The sequence below is a fragment of the Pan paniscus genome, chromosome 3 (genome assembly GCF_029289425.2).
Source record: "Pan paniscus chromosome 3, NHGRI_mPanPan1-v2.0_pri, whole genome shotgun sequence".
NCBI lineage: Eukaryota > Metazoa > Chordata > Mammalia > Primates > Hominidae > Pan > Pan paniscus.
In genome coordinates, this window is record NC_073252.2 from 141,435,270 (window position 1) to 141,461,929 (window position 26,660).

Genomic DNA, 26,660 nt, shown 5'->3' on the forward strand with positions numbered 1-26,660 from the left:
TTAGTATGCTTTCCAGTTGTAGAAAGGTCTTTTCTCTGGGTACTGGCTTTCCCCCAGCCTCCTATGTTTTGCGCTCGCCCTCCTCCCCAGCCACCTCTTTCCCTGGGAGCCAACTTGATAAAAGTAATGGCACAGGTCTTGCAGAATACTCCTACCAATCTAAATGCTGCAGACGCCACAGTGCTTTCTTCTCACCCTTAATAGTCGTAAGATAAGTTAGAGGGAGCTCCTTCAAGAGTACGCTGAGTTTAGTTTCTTCACAGCAGGAACTAATCTTTAAAAAAATTATCATTGGGCTCCTTATTGTAACTGGACAGTACTGGGACCGGGTGCTTGATAAGAGAATGAACAGTTTAGGTAGTTACAATGAAACCACAGGCACCTGTAGAGGTCTCCCCAGGCTCACTTTGACGCTCTGATTGGCGGCTGCAGACCCCATCCGCAAGATGGCAGTGTTAGGAACAAAGGTGAGCTGCCCACTGCAGGTCAAACGCTGCCGGCTACCAGCTGCAGCTGGGAGTGAAAGACTACAGAAAGGCGCAGGCAGTCACGTAGGACTAGGCCCGGTTTAACACCCGAACAGTGGTGCTAGAAGGTCAGAGTCTTCTACGTATATGTTGGAAACATCCTTGATTGTCTAGCACCAAGACTTTTAAACACAGGGGGACAAATAATCACTTTGGGTATTTGTAATTGTTCGTCAGTTCGAATCTCTTGGTTTTAAAAAAAATACTTTCCCTCTGCGCGACTGGCGCGTCACGTCGCGCGCGACCAGTCCGCAGGGCTCCTCCCGCGCTGCTGATAGGCCCGCAGACGGCGGCCCAGCAGAGGAGCGGAAAGCGTGGTCCGCGGGGCGGCGGACGCCTGGTAGGCGCTCGGGCCGCTGTTGTGGGGCTGCGCGCTGGAGCTGCAGGGCGGGATGCTGTACCCAAGAGAGAGGCCGTCGCGGGAGCGGAAGAAGCTGGACCGCCTCTGGAGCTTCCGCGCCGACTTCTTCGACAAACTGTGCCTTGGCTTCTAGGAGTAGTGGTATCGGCGTCTGCTGCGAGAGTCGGGCTCCACCCTGGACATACCGGTTCCCTCCAGCTTCAACGACGTTGGCCAGGACTGGCGGCTGCGGCATTTTGTAGACCAGATGTGGTACGAACGGGAGGTGACCCTCCTGGAGCAGTGGACCCAGGACCTGCACACAAGAGTGGTACTGAGGATTGTCAGTACCCACTCCTATGCCATCGTGTGGGTGAATGGGGTCGACGCGCTAGAGCATGAGGGATCTACCTCCACTTTGACACCGACATCAGTAGCCTGTTCCAGGTGGGGCCCCTGCCCTCCCGCCTCCGCATCACTATCACCATCGACAACATGCTCATCCCCTCCACCCTGCCACCAGGGAGCATCCTCGACATGGCCGACACCTCCACGTGGGTACCATCCTGCTTCCACCGCAGACACCCACCTTCCTGTCCCACCCCGTGGGGCATTACCTTAGGGTAATTACATTAGGTAAGTCACATATCAGTGACTTACAAATTTTGTAAGTAATTAAGAAATTTTCAATAAGTGTGGAGCTGAATATTTACATGAGCCCTTCAAAAACTGATAGTTAATGGAATAAATGAAAATAACAGGAGAGACTTTGTTGAAAGAAGACAAAATAGTCAAGGAAGTGATAGAGAATACAAAAGAAAGATGAAAACTTACATTCATTTAATGTCTAACCGTGTGCCAAAGACAATATTATTATTTAGTTTTCATAACCACAACATTTGGTGGATATGATTGCTTCCATTATATAGGTTAGGAAAGTAAAGCTTAGAGGTTTGTGAACCCACTAGTTTAAAGTTGTGTAGCCAATAGGTGGTTGAGTGAGAATTCAAAACTGGAACAGATTTGCTTGATCCAGAATGGTATGACTTTATTGTCCATGCATTGTCTTCTACATTATACTGCCTGTAAAGTGGGAGTCAGTTATGGGAGGAGACCCAGAATGTCACAGGTTTTGAAAGCTGTTGTGGAAAATTTGGAAGGAGGCATTGGATTTAATGACTGATACAGGTCAATGCAGATTGACCTTGGAGAGAACAGTTTTCTTCAGTGGCATGGTAGTGTTCAAAACAGGATCTGATGGTAAAGAAAATGTAGAACCAGTGTGTGTAGACTCCTTGATGGAAAAGTTTATTTGTAAAATATCAGAGGAAAATTATAATATAGATTTGTCCATTCAAACCCCAAAGTCCAGATTCTTACTGCAATATTTGATGTAGCCAATATACAGCAGTTGAGTTCAATTTTGGCCCCTGTTTATGTGTATGCTAAAGAAAAATAACAATCCTAAGCCTATGCCACTTAAACAAGAGGATGTGATTATACTATGAAACACTTGTGACCATAGGAATATAGCAGTGCTAAGGCAAAATAGGTCTTAACTTGACTTTTCCTGTCATTTGCTGCCATTGTTTGCCAAAGGTCTAGCACCTATCTTCAGAGGAAAGTCAAGAAATTACTGCTCAGATGGTGGGATGAATTCCTGAATTATTGTTGGCTCTAGTAGTTTCTTCAGATCAATTTTATAGTTTCTTTAGAACTAGAAAATTAGGTCTCAGAATGGCAGTTGGCCACCCAATGTGTATAATACAATTACTCAACCAGCTGCTTGAAAGCAAGGGGCAACAGAGAAGTCAGCTACTGGCTCAGGCAACAGGAAATTTGATGATACTCCTTGGTCAAATCCTTCATTTAACATATATTTATATAGAACCTTTCTGTATCAGGCACCATTCTAGGTACCACAGATACAACAATAAAGAGAACTGACAAAACCTCAGCCTTCATGGAGTTTATATGCTAACACATATGCGTAAACAAACACATATAAAAATCCAGAAAGTCGTTACTGCTGTGAAGACAAACAACACAGAGTAAGCAGATACTGATGTTGGGTTGTTGCCTTAGGGTGGTCAGCAAAGTTGTTTCCAGGGAAATGACATTTGGATGAAAAACTGAATAATGTAAGAGAGTTAACCATCAAACATCTGTGTGAAGATCTTTAGGAGGAGTGGGGGAACCGCAAGTGCAAAAGCCCTGTGATGGGAAAGTGCTTGTTATGTTTGAAGAACAGCGGTAAGACACCATGGCTGGAGTGTAGTGGGGGAGGGAGAGAGAGGTGGTAAATAATAATGGAGACTTAGTTAGGGCCACATCATGTAAATAGAGCTTTTACAGTCCTGTAGACAAGAAATATGTTTTGATTTTTCCCTAAGTCCACAAAATAGTTTGTGATAGAAAGCCATCGAAAGATTGAAAACAGGGGAGTATTATTTGTAACCTCAGTTGCTGTTCCATGCAGGCATAGGAAAGAATAATGCTTCCTTGCTCCATATCTATTGCTGAAACAGTTCTCCATGATCTCTTTAGTCTGAGGACAAATGACATTTTTCTGGTTACAAGACAGATGGGATATGCCATCCTAGGCATTGAGATTGGGAAATATCAAGCATGCATGTGACTGCCAAGTATTAAACCCCATTTTCTGATGACCACTAGGGTTCCAGGTATCAGCCCATAAAGTGAGCTTTTTCTGAGAAGAAGGAAAGATGGCAGGCAGAAATGATTGAGCTGGTAAAGAAGACTGAGGCTTATTGTTAAGGTCTGGGGCCTAAAAATGTCAGGGTTCAAAGTGATCAATTTGGAAAATAAAGAGATTTGGACCCTCCTCTGAAATCAGGGAGTAGTGAATATGTGGAGTCAGAAAGTAACTGCAAATTCTGGAGAAACTGTGGAAGCAGCATTTTGTAGGAGGGTGGGGGAAACAACACCCTCAACTAGTATTTCTACCTTCTGGTAAATCTATTACTTTAACTTTACCTCTGCCAGTCAATAAAACTTTTTCATGTTTTGGTACATTTAAAAAATACTTTTCCTCTTTCTTTTACTTAAATTTCACATTAGAGGTTGATGTGGGCACCCAATGACAGCGTGTACTGGCACATTTTTCTACTGTGTGGTTAACTCTACTTGGTATCTGACTTGTTAACAGATCTTCTTGCTGGATACATATCTCTAGGAACAGAATTAATCTTTTTTCCATTTTAGAGGCCAGAAAACCCATGAAGAAAGGTAATAAGAAATTTGATTCCTGGTTATATTATAAATTATTGAAGGTAATTCTTCAAGGCAGCCTCTCCCTTCACAAGCCCAGAGGTCTAGGAGGAAAGAATGATTTTGGGAACCAAGCCTGGGGCCCCCATTACCCTGTACAGAGTCAGGACACTGTTCCCCGAATCCTAGCTGCTTTGGCTCCAGCCTCAGCTCAGAGGGCCCCAGATACTGCTTGGGCAACTGCTCTAGAGGGCACAAGCCATAAACCTTGTAGGTTTCCACATGGTGTTAGTTCTGCAGGCAGGCAGAAGGCAAGAGTGGTGGAGCCTTGGCAACTTTCCTCTAGATTGCAGAGGATATAGTGGAAAGACTGGGTGCCCAGGAAAAAGCCTGCTGCAGGAGTGGAGGCCCTGTAGAAAGTCTTGATAGGGCAGTGCTGAGGTGAAATATGAGATTGAAGCCCCCCATGGAGAGTCCTCACCGAGGCACTGCCTAGTGGAGCTGTAGGAACAGGCCACTGCCTTCCAGATCCCAGAATGGAAGAGCCAGCTTATACCTTCAGCCTTGAAAAGCTACAGGCATTCGACTCCAACCCATGAGGGCAGCCATGTGAGCTGCACCCAGCAGGGCCACAGGGGTCTGACTGTCCAAGACCTTGGGAGCACACCCCTCGCACCAGTGTGGCCTGGATGTGGGACATGGAGTCATGGGAGATTATTTTGGAGCTTTAAGATTTAATGTCTGCCCTACTGGGTTTCAGATTTCTGTGGGGCCTGTTGCCCCTTATTTTTGGCCTATTTCTCCATTTTGAAATGGAAATGTTTATCAGTCTTTATTTCATCATTGTATCTTGGAAGAACATAACTTGTTTTCTTTTTTTTTTGATTTTTCAAGGTAATATTCTCAATATTATTTATTATTTATTGATAGCACATGACTTCAAGAGAGTTAACACATTTAAGTTTAAAAAATGATTTGCTTGTAAGTAAAAAATAGAATGTAACATACAGAATAGAAATCTATATAGAGAAAATCATATACAGTAAAGATAATTGAATTAGTTTAAAAAGGCACATAATGAATAACAAGTACTACTTTTTAAAAGAATGTTTATGCTTTTGGTTAAATATAGTGAATGTATTTTTATTACTTTTCCAGAATTATGAATAAATAATTATACCCCATCATATTTATCATTTTCTAAAATTATGTTTTATATTCTAAAATAATTTTTATGTCAGGCAATTCTGTCTTTCTATACCTTTCTATACAATTCTGACTTTCTATAAATATTCTTCCAGGCTGTATTTCACTTTGTGCCTTGTGTTTTCACCTAAATGTTGAGGGAAGAAAATTACTTTTTGGCAAATAACCATTTTCCTCCAGGTTTTTAATCTAAAGGTGGTTATATGCTAAAGACAATATGATATTAAGAAAGCAGAATGTGTCATGTTCTTACTCAAATGCTAAACCTTTTCTTAATGGAAAGAAAATATGTAAACTAAATATGTTGTTTCTGAGACCTGAAGATTATAACTTTTTAAATGTATTTCAGTCTAAAAGGTTAGGATCCCATGTATAAACATGGCAGTGCATAAGACACAACTGAGAGGCGAACTGCTATACTATACAGAATTGTTAGCATTTCTTGTGGCTGGTGTATGCTTCAGAAAAAGATCAGGAAGTTACCACACTTTTCTTGCAAAATTGTATATAAATTAACCTGATATCCTTTTATGCCAAATCGTGGTTACTAAATATTGCTATTCTGTAAAAGTGCCTAAGAATCATTATTTTCAACACTATCACCCCAGAAACAGTAAGAGAAACCTGAAAGTGGTAGGAGAGAATGAAAGGCCTTATTAGTCATCTAAATTATAAGTTTTCTTGTATGTTGTTAATATGGACATGGTAATTACAACTAAGTATCTTCTTGGGTTCCCTGACTCATTGTTCTTCACTCACTCTTACTAGGACCTCTGGAAGATATAATTTATCCTATTTAAGTGAGCAGGATTTTCCACTCTAGACATACTTTATAAGCATTTTCTCATTAGAAAACCAGATGTGCTATAACAGTAGTTTGATTTGCTCTTTACAATATCAACAGATACTACTTGTTTCTGTTTGTTTTTTGTTTTTGTAGAGACAGGGTTTCATCATGGTGATCAGGCTGGTCTCGAACTCCTGACCTCGTGATCCACCCACCTTGGCCTCCCACAGTGCTGGGAGTACAGGTGTGAGCCACCATGCTCAGCCTGTTTTTTTTATTTTTTTTATTTCAATAGTTTTGGAGGAACAGGTGCTGGTTGGTTGGATGAAAAAGTTCTTTGGTGATGATTTCTGAGATTTTTGTGCACCTTTCACCCAAGCAGTGTACACTGTACCCAATGTGTACTCTTTTATCCCTCACCACCCCCGCAACCCTTCCCCCAAGTCCCCAGAGTCCATTATGTCACTCTTATATATGCCTTTGCATCCTCGTAGCTTAGCTCTCATTTATAGCATACGAACATACGATGTTTGTTTTTCCATTCCTGAGTTACTTCACTTAGAATTATGGTCTCTTTCCAGGTTGTTGTGAATGCCATTATTTCATTCCTTTTTATGGCTGAGTAGCATTCCATGGTATCTATATACCACATTTTCTTTATCCACTCATTGGTTGATGGGCATTTAGGCTAGTTCCATATTTTTGCAATTGTGAATTGTGCTGCTATAAACATGCATGTGCAAGTGTCTTTTTCATATAATGATTTCTTTTCCTCTAAGTAGATACCCAAGACTGGGATTGCTGGATCAAACAGCAGTTCTACTTTTCACCACATCCACACCAACATCTGTTATTTTTTTATTTTTTAATTATGGCCATTCTTGTGGGAGTAAGGTGGTATCGCATTGTGGTTTTGATTTGCATTTGCCTGATCATTAGTGATGTTGAACAATTTTTCCCATGTTGGCCATTTGCATGTCTTCTTTTGAGAATTGTCTATTCATATCCTTAGTCCACTCTTTGATAGGAGTATTTGTCTTTTTTCCTTTGAGGCTGTCTGTTTACTCTGCTATTTCTTTTGCTGTGCAGAAGCTTTTTAGTTTAATTAGGTCCTGCCTATTTATCTTTCTATTTGTTGCATTTGCTTTTGGGTTCTTGGCTTAAGCCAATGTCTAGAAGAGTTTTTCGATGTATTTTCTAGAATTTTTATGATTTCAGGTCTTAGATTTAAGTTCTTTTTTTTTTTCTTGAGATGGAGTCTCGCTCTGTCACCCAGGCTGGAGTGCAGTGGCGCGATCTCTGCTCGCTGCAAGCTCCAACCGCCCAGATTTATGCCGTTCTCCTGCCTCAGCCTCCCTAGTAGCTGGGACTACAGGCACCTGCCACCACGCCCAGCTAATTTTTTGGATTTTTTAGTAGAGACGGGTTTCACTGTGTTAGCCAGGATGGTCTCGATCTCCTGACCTCGTGATCCACCTGCCTTGGCCTCCCAAAGTGCTGGGATTACAGGCGTGAGACACCACACCTGGCCAGATTTAAGTTCTTGATCAATCTTGAGTTAATTTTTGCATAAGGTGAGAGATAAGGTTCCAGTTTCATTCTCCTACTTGTGGCTTGCTAATTATCCTAGCACCATTTGTTGAATAGGGTGTCCTTTCCCCACTTTATGTTTTTGTTTGCTTTGTCGAAGATCAGTTGGCTGTAAGTATTTGGCTTTATTTCTGGGTTCTCTATTCCATTCCACTGGTCTATGAGCCTATTTTTATACCACTACCATGCTGTTTTGGTAACTATAGCCTTGTACTATAGTTTGAAATCAGGTAATGTGATACCTCCAGATCTGTTCTTTTTGCTTAGTCTTTTTTTGGCTATGTGGGCTCTTTTTTGGTTCCATATGAATTTTAGGATTGTTTTTTGTAGTTCTGTGAAGAATGATGATGGTATTTCTATGGGAATTGCATTGAATTTGTAAATTGCTTTCGGCAGTATGGTTATTTTCACAATATTGATTCTTCAAATCCATGAGCATGGAATGTGTTTCCATTTGTTTGTATCATCCACAATTTCTTTTAGCAGTGTTTTGTAGTTTTTCCTTGTAGAGATCTTTCATCTCCTTGGTAGGTATATTCCTAAGTATTTTATTTTTTTTGTGGCTGTTGTAAAGGGGGTTGAGTTCTTGATTTGATTCTCAGCTTGGTCATTGTTGGTGTATAGCAGTGGTACTGATTTGTGTGTATTGATTTTCTATCCTGAAACTTTACTGAATTCATTGATCAGATCTAGGAGGTTTCTGCATGAGTCTTTAGGGTTTTTTAAGTATATGATCATATCATTGGTGAACAGTGACAGCTTGACTTCCTCTTTACCAATTTGGATGCCCTTTATTTATTTCTCTTGTCTGATTCCTCTGGCTAGACTTACAGTACTATGTTGAATAGAAATGGTGAAAGTAGGCATCTTTGTCTTGTTCCAGTTCTCAGGCGGAATGATTTCAACTTTTCCCCTTTCAGTATAATGTTGGCTATGGGTTTATAATGGACGGCTTTTATTACCTTGAGCTATGTCCCTTTCATGCCGATTTTGCTGAGGGTTTTGATCATAAAGGGATGCTGGGTTTTGTCAAATGCTTTTTCTGCATCTGTTGAGATGATCACATAATTTTTGTTTTTAATTCTCATAACTTGTTTTTGATCTTACAGGCTTATAGATGGAAGGAACTTTCCTTGAGTCTCAGATTGGACCTTTTGGACCTTTTGGACCTTTTTTTTTTTTTTTTTTTTTGAGTTAAGGGTCTCACTTGGTCACCCAGGCTGGAGTGCAGTGGCACGATCTCAGCTCATTGAAGCCTCTGCCTCCCAGGTTCAAGTGATTCTCTTGCCTCAGCCTCTCAAGTAGCTGCAATTACAGGTGTGTGCCACCACGCCTCACTAATTTTTATATTTTTAGTAGAGACAGGTTTCACCATGTTGCCCAGGCTGGTCTCGAACTCCTGACCTCAAGTGATCTGCCCACCTTGGCTTCTCAAAGTGCTGGAATTACAGGTGTGAGCCACCATGCTCAGTCTCAGATTGGACTTTTGAGCTGATGCTTGCAATGAGTTAAAATTTTGGGGGACTATTGGGAAGGGATGATTCTTTTTTGCAGTGTGAGAAGATCATTAGATTTGGGAGGGAAGGGGTAGAATGATGTAGTTTGGGTATTTGTTCCCTCCAAATCTCATGTTTAAATTTGGTCCCCAGTGCTGAAGGCAGGGCTTGGCTGGAGGTGTCTGGGTTATGAGGTGGATACCTCAAGAATGGCTTGGTGCATTTCTTACAGAATGAATGAGTTCTTGTTCTGTTTGTTCACAGGAGAGCTTGTTGTTTAAAAGAGTGTGGCACCTCCATCCCCCTTTTTCCTTTCTTGCCATGTGACACACCAGCTCCCCTTCACCTTCTGCCATGATTGAAAGCTTCCTTAAGCCTCACCAGAAACAGATGCTGGTGCCATGCTTCCTGTACAGCCTGCAGAATTGTGAGCCAAATAAACTTTTCTTTATAAATTACCCAGCCTCAGGTGTTCCTTTATAGCAACACAAATGGACTAAGACAGCAATTTTCAAAGCTTTACACATTTTGGCTGTATGTCTTTTTTCTCTTCTACAGCTGTCTAACCTGCTTCTTATTTGCCCCAAAGGAGGATATAGGGAAACTTTGGGCTCATGTTAATGCTCATAGGTAGATGTCAGCAGTGATACTTCTGGATCAGGTGAGGCTATCCATTTGACTTTTACACTTGAGCCCATCAGACAGCTTTACTACTGTATTAGTCCATTCTCATGCTACTAATGAAGACATACCTGAGACTGGGTAATTTATGAAGGAAGGGGTTTAATGGACTCACGGTTCCACGTGTCTGGGAAGGCCTGACAATCATGGCGGAAGGCGAATGAGGAGCAAATTCATGTCTTACATGGCAACAGGCAAGAGAACTTGTGCAAGGGAACTCCCGTTTATAAAACCACCAGATCTTGTAAGACTTATTCACTACCATGAGAATAGTTGGGGGAAACTGCCCCCATGATTTAATTATCTCCACCTGGCCCCATCCTTGACACATGAGGATTATTACAATTCATGGTGAGATGTTGGTGAGGACACAGCCAAACCGTATCATTCCACCCGTGGCCCCTCCCAAATCTCATGTCCTCACATTTCAAAACCAATCATGCCTTACCAACAATCCCCCAAAGTCTTAACTGACTTCAGCATTAACTCAAAAGTCCACAGTCCAAAGTAATAGCCCTTGACACATGGGGATTACTACAATTCAAGGTGAGATTTGAGTGGGAACACAGCCAATCCATATCAACTACCAACATTAAATCACTTTAAAAAAGGTGCCAAGAAATCTGATACTTTGCTTTACGTTTAAAAGAAGAAGATAAGAAGTCTAAAAAGGCTTTAGGAAAAATCTTTCAAATCACCCTCCATTATTAGGTGGAGTAAGCACTGGGCTAGCTAGCAGTCAGGAGAATAGAGTCATAGTCTCAGCCATATCACAGCCAATGGGATGCTGGGAAAAATAATTTGCTGAAATGGAACAGGAGCTCTTTTTTTTTTTTTTTTTTTTTTGAGACAGGGTCTCATCCAGGCTGCCTGGAGTACAATGGCACAATCATAGCTCACTGCAGTCTTGAACTCCCAGGCTCAAGAGATACTCTTGCTTTAGCCTCCCAAGTAGCCAGAACCACAGGTGTGCAACACCACACTCAGCTAATTTTTAAATTTTTTTTGTAGAGATAGGGTTTTGCTTTGTAGCCCTGGCTGTTATTGAACTACTGGCTTCAAACTATCCTTCTCCCTTGGCCTCCCAAGGTGCTGGAATTACAAGTGTGATTCACAACACTCAGCTAGGAGCTCATCATTTTAAAGCACTTTTGCTTGTACATTTCAGTTGAATCAACTCAAGCCTCAGTTTCCTCAGGTTCCATGATTCTTTGTATAACTCTATACTTATCAGCTATGAGTATAAGCACATCAACAAATCACAGATACTTCAATTCATGCTTTTATGGCAAGATGTGGAAGAAATGTAAAATTAGGAGTCAGGTGATGTGGGCTCAAATCTTAGCTCCACCCCTTGATACCTGAACAACTCAGGAGTATTTTTGTTTCTATTATGGGATATTAATAAGCACCTCACATTGGACTAAGGACAATTAAATGGGAAAAGGATATGAAGGCATCTTGTAAATTCCAAGTAAGGAAACTGTTGAAAGTGAATATGATGGTATCTAAAGCTCCATTTGAAATTTCAGATGTGGAGCTGCCTCTTCAATTAGTTGATTTATCTGGCGTTCATTCACATCTACACTCACATTTAGGATTGCTCTAAGCCTTTAATGGATTATTGTGTCCCCAGTTAATGAGTATGGATTGCTGCTCTGCTCCAGCTGTCCCCCACCATCCATCCCCATCAGTCCTCCTGTCAGAAGCATACCTGGCCATCAGTGCGAAGGAGCCACTGGAGCACACTCAGTCAGCAGTTTGGGCATGTCATAATATCTGCTGAATTCACAGAGGTAGGCCTCCAGGTTGAGGTTCTAGTGAAAGCAAAGGGTGCCAGCAGGTCTTAGGGAGGCACTGCACTGTTTGAGGGTGGGGGGCTCTGCCTGGGCACTGCCAGGTGCTTGGCGTGCTTTGTGGTGAAGCCATCCTTGGTGTGGAGCTTGCTGTCACCAGAAGATTGGAGCACTGCGTTTGCCCACATGGGAGGAATCTCAAATATACTTAGTGTCTGCCCAAGAGAAGGAAGCTCAGTATACTTAGTGTCTACCATGGCCTGCCATCAGGGCTGAGAGGGAGCTCAAAATTGTCAAGAGGCCATGTGGACATGACAGGCAGCATTCCTGGAACCCAGGGAGACAGCCTGCATAGGGCAGAGCTTGGGGATGGGGTGACTGGGTCCTACTTGTATCTTCAGTTCTTCCAGTGGCCTGAGGCATGGCCCTGAGGTCCCCCTTCTGCTTGCAGAGAATGCATGTTTGTGCCTTTTGTCTTGTGGTAACACCTATCATTCATGTGCGGTATCATCACAATGATTTTGATTAAATTGAGGTAAACAGCGTCATCAGGCCCCATATATTGAATCTTGGCTGAGAAAGGCTCAGCTCCCACTGTGTTAGACAGATGAGGCTGACAGAGACCTGGGAGAACAGATGCTAATGAAAACATAAGGGACTGGCCACTCCAGGATAATAAGAATAAAACAAGGAATAGTAATTACAGTTTGCTGAGTGCCTAGTGAACACTAGTGTACATATATCATCATATTGATTCTCAATAATCCTATGAAGGAGATATTCTCATTTTGCAGGTGAAAAACTGAGTCATCGACACAATTATCTCTGTAAATTATTGACTTCTATATTATAAGGGAAACAGGCTTGGAATAAATTGATTAATAATAATCAATTACTGATTTTTGAAATATCAATGTACTTCTCTCAAAAAATTCCTTGTTCAAATGTGGCCTAATTTCTTGTTGCTTCAACAAGATGAAAACATACGGAGCTCTTCCTTCAATGGTTGTGCTTAGGAGACTCTCTGATGGGATTTCTTTTAGTCCTTGGAAGATGTAATTGCGGACATAAAAAAATCATAAACACACACACATGCATACAACACATATTTAGTGAAATTATTTCATACTTGTTAACTATTATGTTAAAAAAATACAATACATTTTTACTTACTCAGAATGGCCTAAGAAAAGAAAGAAGTGGAAGCTCAAGTATACTTAGTGTCTACCATGGCCAGAGAGCTGGGGAGAACTGAGGCAGGGTCTGGACCCAGTGAAAAACATTCATTAGGGCTAAAAATTATTACACAGAGTTTGCACTGATCTGGTCCTAGCACAGGCTTCCTCCTCACTGGGAGCCCCACCTCACTCAGCTCTGAACTGGGCCCTTTAAGCATGCTCTCTCACCAGTGGGGTGTTCTATCTTAGAAAAGGTTGCTGTCGACCTCACTCAGTGACACTAGGAGTGCATTCTGTAGGGGGGATGTGCCTATACCTTTGCTTTAACATTCTTTGAATTAGTATAAGACTTGCTTAATTTCAACATTCTTCCTCAGTTAATATATTTCTTGTAGCATTATGTCTATTTAAGTTAAGCACTTCTGTTCAAAACAGATACCTTTACAATTCAAGATACCTCTTAATATGCATATTATATATTATGTAATATATTAAAATATACATGAGATATATATTGATTCTGACATTGTAAGAGCAATAAAAATTATTATCCATAAGAAGGCACTTACAGATCTTACAGTACTTGGGGGACATCATTACATTTGATTTTTATTATGGCACAATACAATATTGAGGACCAGAGTGACCCAGAAAGAACTGGAGCTTTAGAATGAGACAAATCCAATGTGATAAAATGGTCATGGTGCTTAATCCAGGGAAGTATATCCATATGATTTTTATTATATTTTATTACATTTAAAATATTTAAAATGTACAAAATTAATGGGGGTATGGTAGAGAAGGTAAGCTCTTGTGATGATTCATAACTTCCTATCATATTTTTTTCTTGTGATGCTCCATTGTAGAATCAAAGAACATAGCTTTGTAAAAAGTTCAACATATTTGTGCTAGCTCTGAATTAAAATTCATTTGATCTATTGTAGTGTCAAGATATGCCATAATACCGAGAATGGAGGAGTCTGAGGCCCTGGTCCATCAACTGACAGCATGAACTTCACGTCAAGAAGTGAGATTGGTGAATAAGTGAAGAGAGAAGGAAAATTGGAGATACAGCTGGATGTATGAACCCTGCTCTGAAAACACTCTTTAACGGTATAAGGATTCTTATTAACGAATTTTATTTCTTCTTTATCTGATCATTATTTTATTTTGATTTATAGAGGAATATATAGAGGGGGATATCTATCTATAGAGACACACACGTTTGTGTGTGTATATATAAATATATATGTATGTGTATGTGTGTGTGTATATGTATATGTGTGTGTGTGTGTGTGTGTGTGTGTGTGTGTGTGTGTGTATTCTCTAGTCATGCTCCAAATTTGGAGTCTTTTTCTATAGTCTTGAAATTACTAGTGCAATATTGTGATATAATAAGAAATATCATTTAAGGTCTTTGTTCCTGATTCCTGTCATAGAGCTAGTAAAACCTTTGGAATTTCTGAGTGATAGAGGAAAGTGGAGAGTCTTTTGCTATTCCTAATAGGCCCCTGTTAACCATATATGAGTTTATGCTAATGAGGTGACTCTTGAAGGATGGGCTGCTTTCCAGAGGAACCAACCATGTGATTACAGGGTTGGAAATTTCAGTCCCACTTCCAAACCTCGAGGGAGGCAAGAAGAGCTGGAGATTAAGTCAATCACCAATGACCAATGATTTAATAAACCATGCCTATAAAATGGAGTCTCCATAAAAACCCTAAATAACAGGGTTTGGGAGAGGTTCCAAGTCAGTGAATGCATCCACATGGTAGGAGGGTGGTGCATCCCAAACTCCAGGGGACAGCAGCTCCTGTGCTCAGGACCCTTTGGGACCTTGCCCTGTGTCCCTCTTCATCTGGCTGTTCATTTCTTTTCTTCTTTTTCTTTTTCTTTTTTTGAGATGGACTCTTGCTCTGTCACACAGGCTGGAGTGCAATGGCACAATGTTGACTCACTGCAACCTCTGCCTCCTGGGTTCAAATGATTCTCCTGCCTCAGCGTCCCGCATAGCTGGGATTACAGGCACGTGCCGCCACACCCGGCTAATTTTTGTATTTTTACTAGAGATGGGGTTTCACCATGTTGGCCAGGCTGGTCTCAAACTCCTGACCTCAAGTGGTCTACCCACCTTGGCCTCCCAAACTTCTGGGATTACAGGTGTAAGACATTGAGCCTGGCCCATCTGGCTGTTCATTTCTATCTATTATAATATCCTTTATAATAAACCAGTAATAGTAACAGTGTTTCCCTGAGTTCTGTGCTGTTATTGCAAATTATCAAACCTGAGAGGTGGTTATGGGCAGTTCCAATTTGTAGTCAAGTTGTTCAGAAGTATGGTGTCTGAAGTGGGAGCAGTCTTAAGGGACTGAGCCCTTCACTTGTGGGATCTGATGCTAACTCCAGGTAGGAATGGTAGGGTACCCAGTTGGTATCCCAAGGGTGGGAGAATTGGTTATTGGTGTGGGAAGAACCCACACATTTTGTGTAAGAAATGTTGTGAGTAGAGGAATAGAATCATAGTTTTATCTTTGTTTTGTTGTTGTTTTTGTTTTGTTTTGTTTGAGACAGGGTCTTGCTCTGCTGCCCAGGCTGGAGTGCAGTGGCTCACCGCAGCCTCAAACTTCTGGGTTCAAGTAATCCTCTCGCCTCAGCCTCCCAAGTAGCTGGGACTACAGGCTTGGGCCATCACACCTGACTAATTTTTTGTTTTCTGTAGGGACAGGGTCTCACCATGTTGCCCTGGCTTGTCTCAAACTCCTGGGCTCACACAGTCTTCTCGCATTGGCCTCCCAATGTGCCGAGATTACACCAGCAATGTTGAGCCACCATGCCCAGCCAAGGAATAGTTTTTATTTCATTAGATTTATTAATACTTACATTATTGGTAGATTAGGCTAATGCTGGACTGCCTACAGCTTCTTTCCAAACATAGGTCTACTAAAACCTTAGGTTGGAATTCCCATTGCTTTCAGGACATTGTTTATCTGCTGATGCTGCTTCCAAGTATTACCTCTGTCAGATGGACTGCGTTATGTCTTCAGGACAGGGCCTTGAATCTCTACAGAAAGATCCCCTCACAGCAGACACTGAGTGTCAACCTCTGTCTGTATTCCCTGAGCGTGCTTTCTAGTGTTCTTCATTTTAGTTCGTTGCCAATACCAGCAAACTCTCCTGATCTCTCCCTGCCTGTGGTACCAGCTTCCTGTGGCTGCTATAACAAATTACTATAAACTTGATGGCTTAAAAAAACAGAAATTTACTTTCTCCTAGTTCTGGAGTTTAGAAGTCCAAAATCAGTATTACTGGGACAGAGCCTAGTTGTTGGCAGGGCTGTACTGCCTCCAGCAGGAGAATCTACTTCCTGCCTGCCAGCTTCCAGTGGCTGCTGGCCTTCCATGGCTTGTAGCCCCATTACTCCAATCTCTGCCTTTCATAGTCACATTGCATCCTCCTCTTCTGTATGTAACCTCTATCTCATGTCCTCTTATGAGGACTCTTGTGATTACATTTAGGGCCCATTCAGGATAATCTTCCTATCTCAAGATCCTTAATTACATGTGCAAAGATGCTTTTTCTATTTCTATATAAGGTAAAATCCGTAGGTTCCAGGGATTAGGACAAGTCAGTGCTAAATATTCCTGCAGGGACCCTATGAGACTTCATCACAAATTGTGATAACAATAACAGAATGAGGTCATTATAATGTTTAATTTCCTCAATTTCATAAATAGCAACAACTTGCTAATGAGCACATATATTTACCAACATAACTTTAAAGTACGTTTACAAAATAAATGACTGATAATCTCATTACCCTAATAGAAAGTTATTACCATTTCCAGGCATTTTCTTTTAGTCTTTTTCATATGTTTAAGGATTGCAATAGCCACATGGTCATGGATACTCTAGAATTCATACTATTCTATCAAGTAGATATGCTATAATTCAGTTAACCATTTCCTGAGTATTGGGTATTTAGGCTGCTTATAATTATTTATTATTATAAATAAGGTTAGGAGCAGCAACATTCTGCTGCCTTAGTGACAAACAAATTTTTGAATGCTTAGCTGGCAGAAAGCCAGCTGTGGAGTCATCAGTGTTGGGTTGCTCCCCATAGTTCACTGTCTCCTGGGCTGAGCCCTGGTGGGTATGGCAGTTCACCAAGGACCTATGGCTGGTGTCTCTGCTCCAGTAAATGATGGCCCTTAGCTGCCTTTTTCATTCACCCTGTCAGTGGAGCCCTTAAATTGGGCCCTGGGTACTGAAATAAAATATACAACAACTTTCCATTTAAAGTTTACACAAGAACAGCAACATCTAGTGTATCTCCATTACACTTTCCAGCTCTGAGAAAACTAAAGTTTTAAGTGAGAAAAAAATACTTAATATTTTTTTCTATAAAAATGTTAGCATAGGGAAGAGTATATAAGGGATGACAAATGAGCCCAGTTTTCCATAGTGTGCAATTCCATTCCTGGTAGGAAATCAGGCATTTTTTCACTCTTTCAGGACACTAGATTACTTTAATTACTGAATTGTAGAATATGCTATAAGTCATAACTAGAATGCACCAGGTTTTATCCTAAAAAATGTAATTTTGCTTCTCTGGCATATCTTAATGGGTAGAAACTGGCAATGAAACAGACTTTATAAAAAGCACTGTTTGTGATATCCTCCCCCAAAAAATATGAATGCCTAAACACTGCATTCATCTGAATGTACCTAAGTAACAACAACAAAAAAATACAATGAGGGAGAAAAAGAGTGATTTTCTGAAAAACACTGAAAGACTGGAATTAATTTCGAGTTCAAAACAGATTCCTCCATAATGCCGACAATGTGTATTTCCCCTGGGCACACAGGTACTCAGCAGGGAATTCAGTTGTTGCTTCATTTGAGGCCCGAACCAGGGCATCTGTGGGGTCTCTTAGGTATATCTGAGAGTTATCTTGGTCCATGTGTAGTTTTTCTATTACTTTTTTTCTAATGTGTGTGAAGGGGACATATCTCTTTGACCTGAAGAAGAAGCCCAATAACTATTTGTTGAATTTGAGTTTAAAAGAGTTTTGCCCCTGGTGGTTGGGCAAATTGCAAGGTGAGGGAGGGTGATTTTCTGTTGGTGGATATGCACTCAGACAGGAATCAGACAGAACTGGAAGAGATCTTAATAGAAATTGAGTCCAAATTTCTCATTTTACAGAGGGAGAAGTGAGGTCAAGAGTTATAAGGTAGTTTAGAAAAATCTTTCCTCTGGTTGGGAAAATGAAAGTCTAGCAAAGAAGCAAAACCTGGGCTAACAGTAGACAAGGGCTTCTTGGCCTATATATGCAGACTATATCACAGTCAAGAGCCTTTTTATCCCTATTCAATATTTGGAAAAAATGTATCTGGGAATGGTTTCTGTTATACACTATGTTGGCTTGAGAAAAAGTTAATGTCTGAAACACAAATTTTAAAAAAAGATTTGCATAAGAAATACCTAAAAAATAATGATGGGGCACAAAGATGTGGTTTCAAAATAATTTGGAAACTTTGATTTATGTGGTATTAGCCACAGCTATATATATAGTCAGTTTAACATTAGTTAAGAACTAATTGGGCAGTTTGTGAACTATGCAAATCTTCAACTCTTCTTTCTTCTCCTTTCCACTACTTGCATGTTCATCATTTTACTGTTTATTATCCTTTTTTTTTTTTTTAACAAAAGAGTGCAAAGGAATAAAGAGTTGAAAAATTTCCCTACCAGGTAGTTCTGATAAAGACTTGTGAAGAAAAATCGAAGAATTCGCCAAAGGAACTTCATATATGGAGAGAGAGAGTTGAAAATTGTTTCATATGCAGCATCAATCAGTAAAGAGAGGTTAATTCTTTGATCTTAACTTTTGATTTAATTGATCACAGTAGCCTCAGAAACAAAGTAAAACAAAATAGAAAAAGAACATGAACACAGTCTAATTATTTGTGGGCTCAGTGTTTTCTAGGTATATATATTTCTATCTCCATGCAGTCATATAAATTACATTTCCACATATCACCAGAATATAACACCAATGACAGTACAATATCACTGATATCCCAGAATTGCTAAGATCTATAAACAGTAGAGTTTCATTCTGTTGTTAGGAGACATATCTTGGCTGTTTTTTTTCCCTCTTAAAGTCTTTCAATGAAAGGAACTACAAGCACTCTGCTTACAGTCAGTGATGGTGTCCTCGATGAAAATGGTAGTTTTATTTGGTTCTCCAAGCACTGCACCCATAGGCATCTGAAGAAGTAATTCAAACTTCTCTGGGCCTTCCAAGGTAGGCCGTCCCAGGTCATCAAGGATGGTCACTCGGAATGTCTGCATGCGCACGCCTGGAGCAAAGTCCAGATTTCGGCTGATACCAACATAATCTGTTCCAGCTAGTGAAAAAGGAAAAGGCACTGGTGAGACAGTAGGATTTGTCATAAGTTTTCCTTCAGAGAAAAATGAGAGCTCTCACCAACTCTGCGGCATTCTCCTTTGTACCCAACACTCTCAGGATCATATATTTTGGGTTTGATCCCCAGAAGGGGTAATTTCCATATTCTGCCAAATGCCTTGTAGTCCCTTGTGCCATGCCCATGTGCCATCCTCACCAGGGCTTTACACGTCTAGACCAGGCACATCACCTTCCAACTACTTCCACCAAGATTCTGCCAATTTATTGAAGGATCTCTGAAGGTAGCTTCAATTTGAAATGAAAGGATTTGCCTTTTTAATTTTTTAACCTTGAAGATAAATGTAATACATTTTATTTTGATTAGGTTTCACTCATTCACTTTTGCCAGACATCTGTTTTAATCTCACAACATTCTGCTCAATTTTATGAAGCCATGAAGTTCTGCCATTCTCTTGGTTGTTATTAATCATTTTTTCAAGCTGGTCCACCTCACCATACAGCTTCTTTGCGACTTATTTGGAAAGTCATCAAATGTAATGATTGTAACATGATAATCAATGGAATTAAATAGAAACCCCTGAGTGATATAAATATAAAAATAAATCTAGGAACAGAATATTTATATTATCTCAAGGTACTCCTCCATAAAATATTAATTGCAAAGGAAAAAAGGGAATATAATGAGGAACCCTGGCAGATACTACCTTACCCAACTGATCAAAGTTAACACCACCAGTAATGGGATAAATGGAAACTGTGTGCCATTTGACAGAATACAATGAGAGGATAGTATCATCTTTGTGATATTCCTGCTAAAGATGCATTACCTGAATCTAATTATGAAAAACCATCAGACAAACCCAAATTTGGAAGACATTCTATATAGTATAATAACTGGGTTGTAATCTTCAAAAGCATCAAGGTGTTGAGAGGACTGTTGTAGGTTGAAGAAAACAAAAGCAGACATGACAGCTAAATATAATGCATGATTTAGAACTGGATTCTTTTGCTGTAAAGAATGATTTGAGGCAACTGGTGAAATTTGAATGAGGTCTGAGTAGATTATGGAAGTGTATCAAGTTAATTTCTCAGTTTATGCTTGTTTTGTGGTTATACAAGAGAATGTCTTTGAAGGAATTACATTGTAAGTTTTTGGAGACATGGTTCCAAACTTACTCGCAATAGTTGACCAAAAAAAAAAAAAAAAAAAAAAAAGCGTCTCACTCTACTTATTACTCTTCTGTAAGTTTGAGATTACTCCAAAAAATTTTCTAAAAGGCACCAAATAGTGACGTTAAGAAAACAAAACAAAGCCGGGCCCGGTGGATCATGCCTGTAATCTCAGCACTTTGGGAGGCCGATGCGAGCAGATCACTTGAGGCCAGGAGTTTGAGACCAGCCTGGCCAACCTGGTGAAACCCATTTCTACTAAAAGTACAAAAATTAGCAGGGTGTGGTGATGAGTGCCTGTAGTCACAGCTACTTGGGAGGCTGAGGCTCAAGAATCAATTGAACCTGGGAAGCAGAGATTTCAGTAAGCTGAGATCACACCACTGTACTCCAGCCTGGGTGACAAAGCGAGGGCCTGTCTCAAAAATAAAAACAAAAACAAGGTTATAGTAAAAATTACTAAGGCAGGAGAGTAATGGATAAGGTTTTGTATCTCATGGACTTTGACTCAAATCTTGGTTTATTGCTTACTTGTACTAATTCTTTAACTTCTTTGAGTCTCAGTTTCTTTTCTCCAACTGCAAAATGGGGATAATGATAGCTACCTTATAAGGTTTATTGTGAAGATTATGGATAGTAGAGCAAGGATGCTAACACAGTATCTGGCAAATAGTAGGCATTAAGAACACAGAAGTTATAATAATTATTAATGTAACAAGTAATACCTTATACATATATACATAAGATTAATATAGTTAACTAACCTGCGCGGATGTCAAATATTTACTAGGTTCAATAGATAATCAAATATAAACCTTACTTCTACAACTCTACTTGTTAAACCCATGAATCACTATCCCAAGCATGAACATTACTTTTATTAGTTCATCCCTACCAGACAGCTAGCAGAGGCGTCATTACTTTTATGCAAAGAGGTTTATCTAAAGGAATCTAAATTTCTCTTTCAAACCACAGGCAAAGAAGTCCACCTAACCAAATGGGTTTATTCACTCTTGGTTTCATGGATACATACAGAGTGAGAAATGACCCTGTCTGAAAACTTTAAAAAGAATGAAAAAAAGGGGAGGGGAGTGCCAAGATGGCTAACTAGAAGCTGCTAGTGTGTGCCGCTCTCATGGAGAGGACAGAGAGTGGTGAATAAACACACAAGCTCTTCAGCTGGATTTTCTAGGTGGACAGGTTGAGATTCATCAAGGAAGCAACATGACCCACAGAGAACATAGAAGAGTGAGACAGGACGGCTGCCCACCTAGGACTGGGGCAAAGCCAGGGGAGGATCCCCACCGTGGGTAAATGGTGAGTGCGACCCTCCTGGGACCCACAGTTCTTCCACGAACCTTTGCAACCCTGGGCTCTGGAAATCCCCCATAACCACCCCTACCACTGGTGCCTCCAGACAGACACAGGGAACTGTGTGGAGACTGCACAGAGCTAAGGCTCAGGCATGCATGGAGTCCCAGGGGCTTTGGACCCCTGGGAGCACTGGTACCAGCCTCTGGAGCTCCTGCTGCCTCACATGCCCCCAGGATAGGGGCTGAATTCACAGAGCTGAAGAGCAGATGGACTGCACAACTTGCCTCCACTGAACTCACTAAACAAAGCCCACTGGCCTGGGACCGCATGGCCACCTGAGCTTGCAGGCTGGTAGCAGCCCTGCACTTCTCTGGGATGGAGATCCCAGTGGTAGCAGGCAGGCCTGTCAGTTTTGCTGGTCTGCAGCTCTGGCCCCTGCAGTCTTCAGGCTCTGGAGAGAGCAAAAAGATTGAGAACTAATGTAACCCCCAGCACAGCACAGCTGCCTTATGGAGAAATAGACTGTTTTCCCCATGAGTCCTGCTTCTGCTACCTCTTACTGGGCAGGGCCTCCCGACCTGGGACACTAGCCACCCCAGCCCCACCTACGCTCTTGGCTGGTAGCAGCTCCGCACTTCCTTGGGACAGAGCTCCCAGAAGTAGCAGTGCCACATTTTTGCTGCTCCACAACCCTGGCTCCTGCTGCGCTCAGGCTTGGGAGGGAGCAAAGAGATTCAGGACTAACTCAGGCCTCCAGCTCAGTGCAGCAGGCTTATAGAAAACTGCCCAGACTGTTCATGCGAGTCCCTGCCACTGTTATCCTCACTGGGTAGGGCCTCTTGATCTGGGAACCCAGCACAGCCATCTTGTCCCCATCTGAACCCTTTAGTCATTGGTGGCTCTGCATTTCTCTGGGGAGGAAATCCCAGAGACAATGCAAAACCTCTCTGCCATTGCAGCTGCAGTGGTACTGCCCTTACTGCCCTCAGACTGGGGAAGGAACAAAGGGCTGGTCAAGTCACTGACAACTCTGGCATGGCACAAACACCATACGAAGAGGAGCTCAGTTTCTGTTTCCTGGGAGCCTCTACTGTTCACCAGGCAGGGCCCCCAGCTCAGGACTGCAGAGCAGTTGCCCTGCCACTGGCTGAGCATTCCCACTGGTAGTGGCTCTGTGTCTTCCTGAGCTGGAGCTCCCAGAGGCAACTGACAGCCCGTCTGCCACTGCCACTGCAGTGGTTCTGCCAGTGCTGCCCTCAGACTGGGGAAGGAACAAAGAGTCTGAGGGTTTTATTCCCACCTCTACCGTGCCAGTTGCCATATGGAAGGAGCCAAGTCTCTCTTCCCTGTGAGCCCCCAACCCCCTGCTCTTCACCAGACAGGGCTCCTGGCTCAAGACCACAGCACAGCTGCACCACCTCCTGGCTGAACATTTCCATTGGCAGTGGCTCTGCATTTCTCTGGGGTGGAGCTCCCAGAGGCAACTGAAAGTTCCTCTGTTACTGCCACTGTAGTGGTACTGCCCTTGCTGCCCCCAGAGAAGAAAAGGAACAAAGATTCTGAGTGCTTTACTCACACCTCCAGCTCTTAGCTGCCCTAAGGAGAAGAGGCCAGTCTGTCCTCCCTGTGAGCTTCCTGTACTCCCTGCCCATCACCAGGCAGACCCTCCCCAGTGCCCCAAGCTTGGGCTCACAATGCAGCCACTCTGATTGGTAGTGGCTCTGTGTTTCTCTGGGGTGGAGCTCCAAGAGACAAGTCAAAAGCCCTTTGCCATTACCACTGCTAAGGTCTCTGTCCTCGTCGCCCCCAAGCTGGAGAGGGAGTGTAAAGCCTGAGCTTGCCTCAAGGCTGTGGTGTATAGCTTAGGAGTGCAAAGCCAAGATCTGCAGCCAGCACTCAGGTAAGAGAGGAACCCACACTGTTAGAGTGCTGAGAGGGAACATGGCTGCAAATGCACAGAGGAGCCATGTGGCTGAGTAAGAGCCTGCCTACCAGCCGTTACACTTACACGCCATCTACTAGATCACAGCCCAAACTTCAAAACCAAAAATACTTTGCATATAACACCCTGTGAAACCAAGGACAAGAATTCAGCTACATATGAAGACCCTGAACAAAGCCTTGGCCCTCTGAAAACGTCCAGAAACAAAGTCAATTGACTATATTAAACTTACACCACAGTTAAAGGAATATCAGCCCACACAGATGAGAAAGAACTAGCGTAAGAACTCTGGCAATTCAAAAAGCCATAGTGTCTTCCTTCCTCCAAATGACTGCACTAGTTCCCCAGCAGTGGTTCTTAACCAGGCTGAAATGACTGAAATAACAGACATAGAATTCAGAATATGGATAGGAATAAAGATCATCGAGAATCAGGTGAAAGTCAAAACCAATCCAAGGAATCTAGGGATAACAATAAAATGATATAATAACTGAAAGATGAAATGAAGAAAGAACCAACAGATCTGATAGAGCTGAAAACACTACAAGAATTTCATAATACGATTGAAAATATTTATTATTTTTAAATTAATTAATTTACTTTTTTTTTTTTTTTTTTTTTTGAGATGGGGTTGAACTCTGTCACCCAGGCTGGAATGTATGGCTCATCGCAGCCTCAACCTCCTGGGCTCAGGTGCTCTTCCCACCTCAGTCTTACAACTAGCTTGGACTACAGGTGCACACCACCATGCCTGGCTAATTTTTTTGTATTTTTTGAAGAGATGGGGTTTTGCCATGTTGCCCACATTGGACTCAAGCAATCCACCTGCCTAGGCCTCCAAAAGTGCTAGGATTACAGATGAGAGCCACTGTGCCGGGCCAATTGCAAGTATTAACAACAGAATTGGCCAAGCTGAGGAAAGAATCTCATAGCAAAAAGGTTCTCTGAGTGAACACAATCAAAAATGAAGAGAAAAGAATAAAAAAGAAGTGCAAAACTTCTTAGAAATATGGGATTATGTAAAGAGACCAAATCTACGACTCATTGGCATCCCTGAAAGACAGGGAGGGAAACCAAACAACTTGGAAAATATATTTGAAGATACTGTCCATGCATATTTCCCCAACTTCACTAGAGAGGCCAAAATTCAAATTTGGGAAATGCAGAGAACCCTTCAAGATACTGTATAAGACAACTATCCCTAAGACACATAGTCATCAGACTCTCCAAGGTTGACATGAAAGAAAAAAATATTAAAGGCAGCTAAAGAGAAGAGAAAGGCAGCAAAGAGAACCTCATCAGGCTAATAGCATATCTGTCAGCAGAAACTCTACAGGCCAGAAGAGATTAGGGACCTTTATTAAGCATTATTAAAAAAAAAATCTCAACCAAGAATTTTATATCCAGCCAAACTAAGCTTCATCAAAAAAGGAGAAATAAGATCTTTATCAGACAAGCAAATGTTAAGGGCATTCATTACCACCAGACCTGCCTTACAAGAGGTTTTTAAAGGAGCACTAAATATGGAAATGAAAGACCATTATGGCCACCACAAAAACACACTTAAGTACATAGACCATTGACACTATAAAGCAACTACACAATTGAGTCTGCATAATAAACCGCTAACAACAAGATGACAGCATTAAATCCTCACATATCAAATATTAATCTTGAAGGAAAACAGGCTAAATGACCTAATTAAAAGGCCACAGAGTTGCAAGTTAGATAAAGAAGAAAGATCCAACCATATGCTGTCTTCAAAAGAACCATCTCACATGCAATGACAGTCATAGGTTCAAAGTAAAGGGATGGAGAAAAATCTACCAAACAAATGGAAAACAAAAAAAGCAGGGGTTGCTATTCTAATTTCAGACAAAACAGACTTTAAGCCAACAATGATAAAAAAGACAAAGACAGGCATTATATAATTGTAAAGGGTTTAATTCAACAAGAAGACTTAACTATCCTGAATATTTATGTGCCCAACAGAGGAGTATCCTCATTCATAAAACAAGTCCTTAAAGACCTGTGAAGAGACTTAGATAACCATACAATAATAATGGGAGACTTCAACACCCTATTGACAGTATTAGACAGACCATCAAGGCAGAAAAGTAATGAAGATATTTGGGACCCAAATTTGACACTTAACCAAATGGACCTAATAGACATTTATAACACTCTCCACCCAAAACCAACAGAATATACATTCTTCTCTTCTGCACATACACGTACTCTAAAATCGACTACACCATTGGCCATAAAAATTATTAGCAAATTCAAAAAATTCAGAAGTATACCAACCACACTCTCAGATTATATAACAATAAAAATAGAAACCAATACCATGAAGATCACGCAAAACCATACAATTACATGGAAATTAAACAGCCTGCTCCTGAATGACTTCTGGGTAAACAATGTAATTAAGGCAGAAATCAAGAACTTTTTTGAAACTAATGAGGACAAAGATACAACATACCAGAACTTCTGGGACACAGCTAAAACAGTATTAAGAGGAAAGTTTATAGTGCTAAATGCTTACATCAAAAAGTTAGAAAGATATAAAATTAACAACCTAACACCACACCAAAAGGTCACAACTGCAAATAAGAAAATGTGGGCATCAATGTACATGGAAATATCCTTTTCTTTTCCTATTGGGTCCTGTTCTTTTTCTGATAAAGCACCTGACAGGTACTCTAGAGGAAATGATATCTAGAATTGTGCCATGCTGTCAGCTAGGCCTTGATCATCCACGTCAGGAAATGCAAAGGTGAGCAGGGCATGAAGACATGCTGTTTGAAGCTAAGGCAAATGCCTGAGTCTGAAGTGAAAACCGTCTACACTTCAAAGGTCTAATATGTGACGAGATTCTTCCACGAGTTGGGACTTGCTTGGCCATTATGGGGGTAATTTCATCTGAAATATTGTTTATGAGCAGCTTTAGGTATCTATAAATATTCTGAAC

The 26,660-nt window shown here is 41.2% G+C and overlaps 1 protein-coding gene and 1 pseudogene across 1 annotated transcript in view; one reads left to right on the forward strand and one right to left on the reverse strand.

The window, feature by feature from the left end:
- The first annotated feature begins 446 nt into the window (after positions 1-446).
- LOC103786461 (beta-glucuronidase-like) lies at positions 447-13,911 on the forward strand (annotated as a pseudogene).
- A 27-nt stretch (positions 13,912-13,938) lies between these two features.
- Positions 13,939-26,660, reverse strand: part of FREM3 (FRAS1 related extracellular matrix 3) — a 135,300-nt gene continuing 122,578 nt past the window's right edge. Inside the window, exon 8 of the mRNA XM_003820703.5 lies at positions 13,939-19,240. Coding sequence (XP_003820751.4) covers positions 18,999-19,240 — 242 coding nt within the window. The 3' untranslated portion in view covers positions 13,939-18,998. The remainder of the gene's footprint in view (positions 19,241-26,660) is intronic.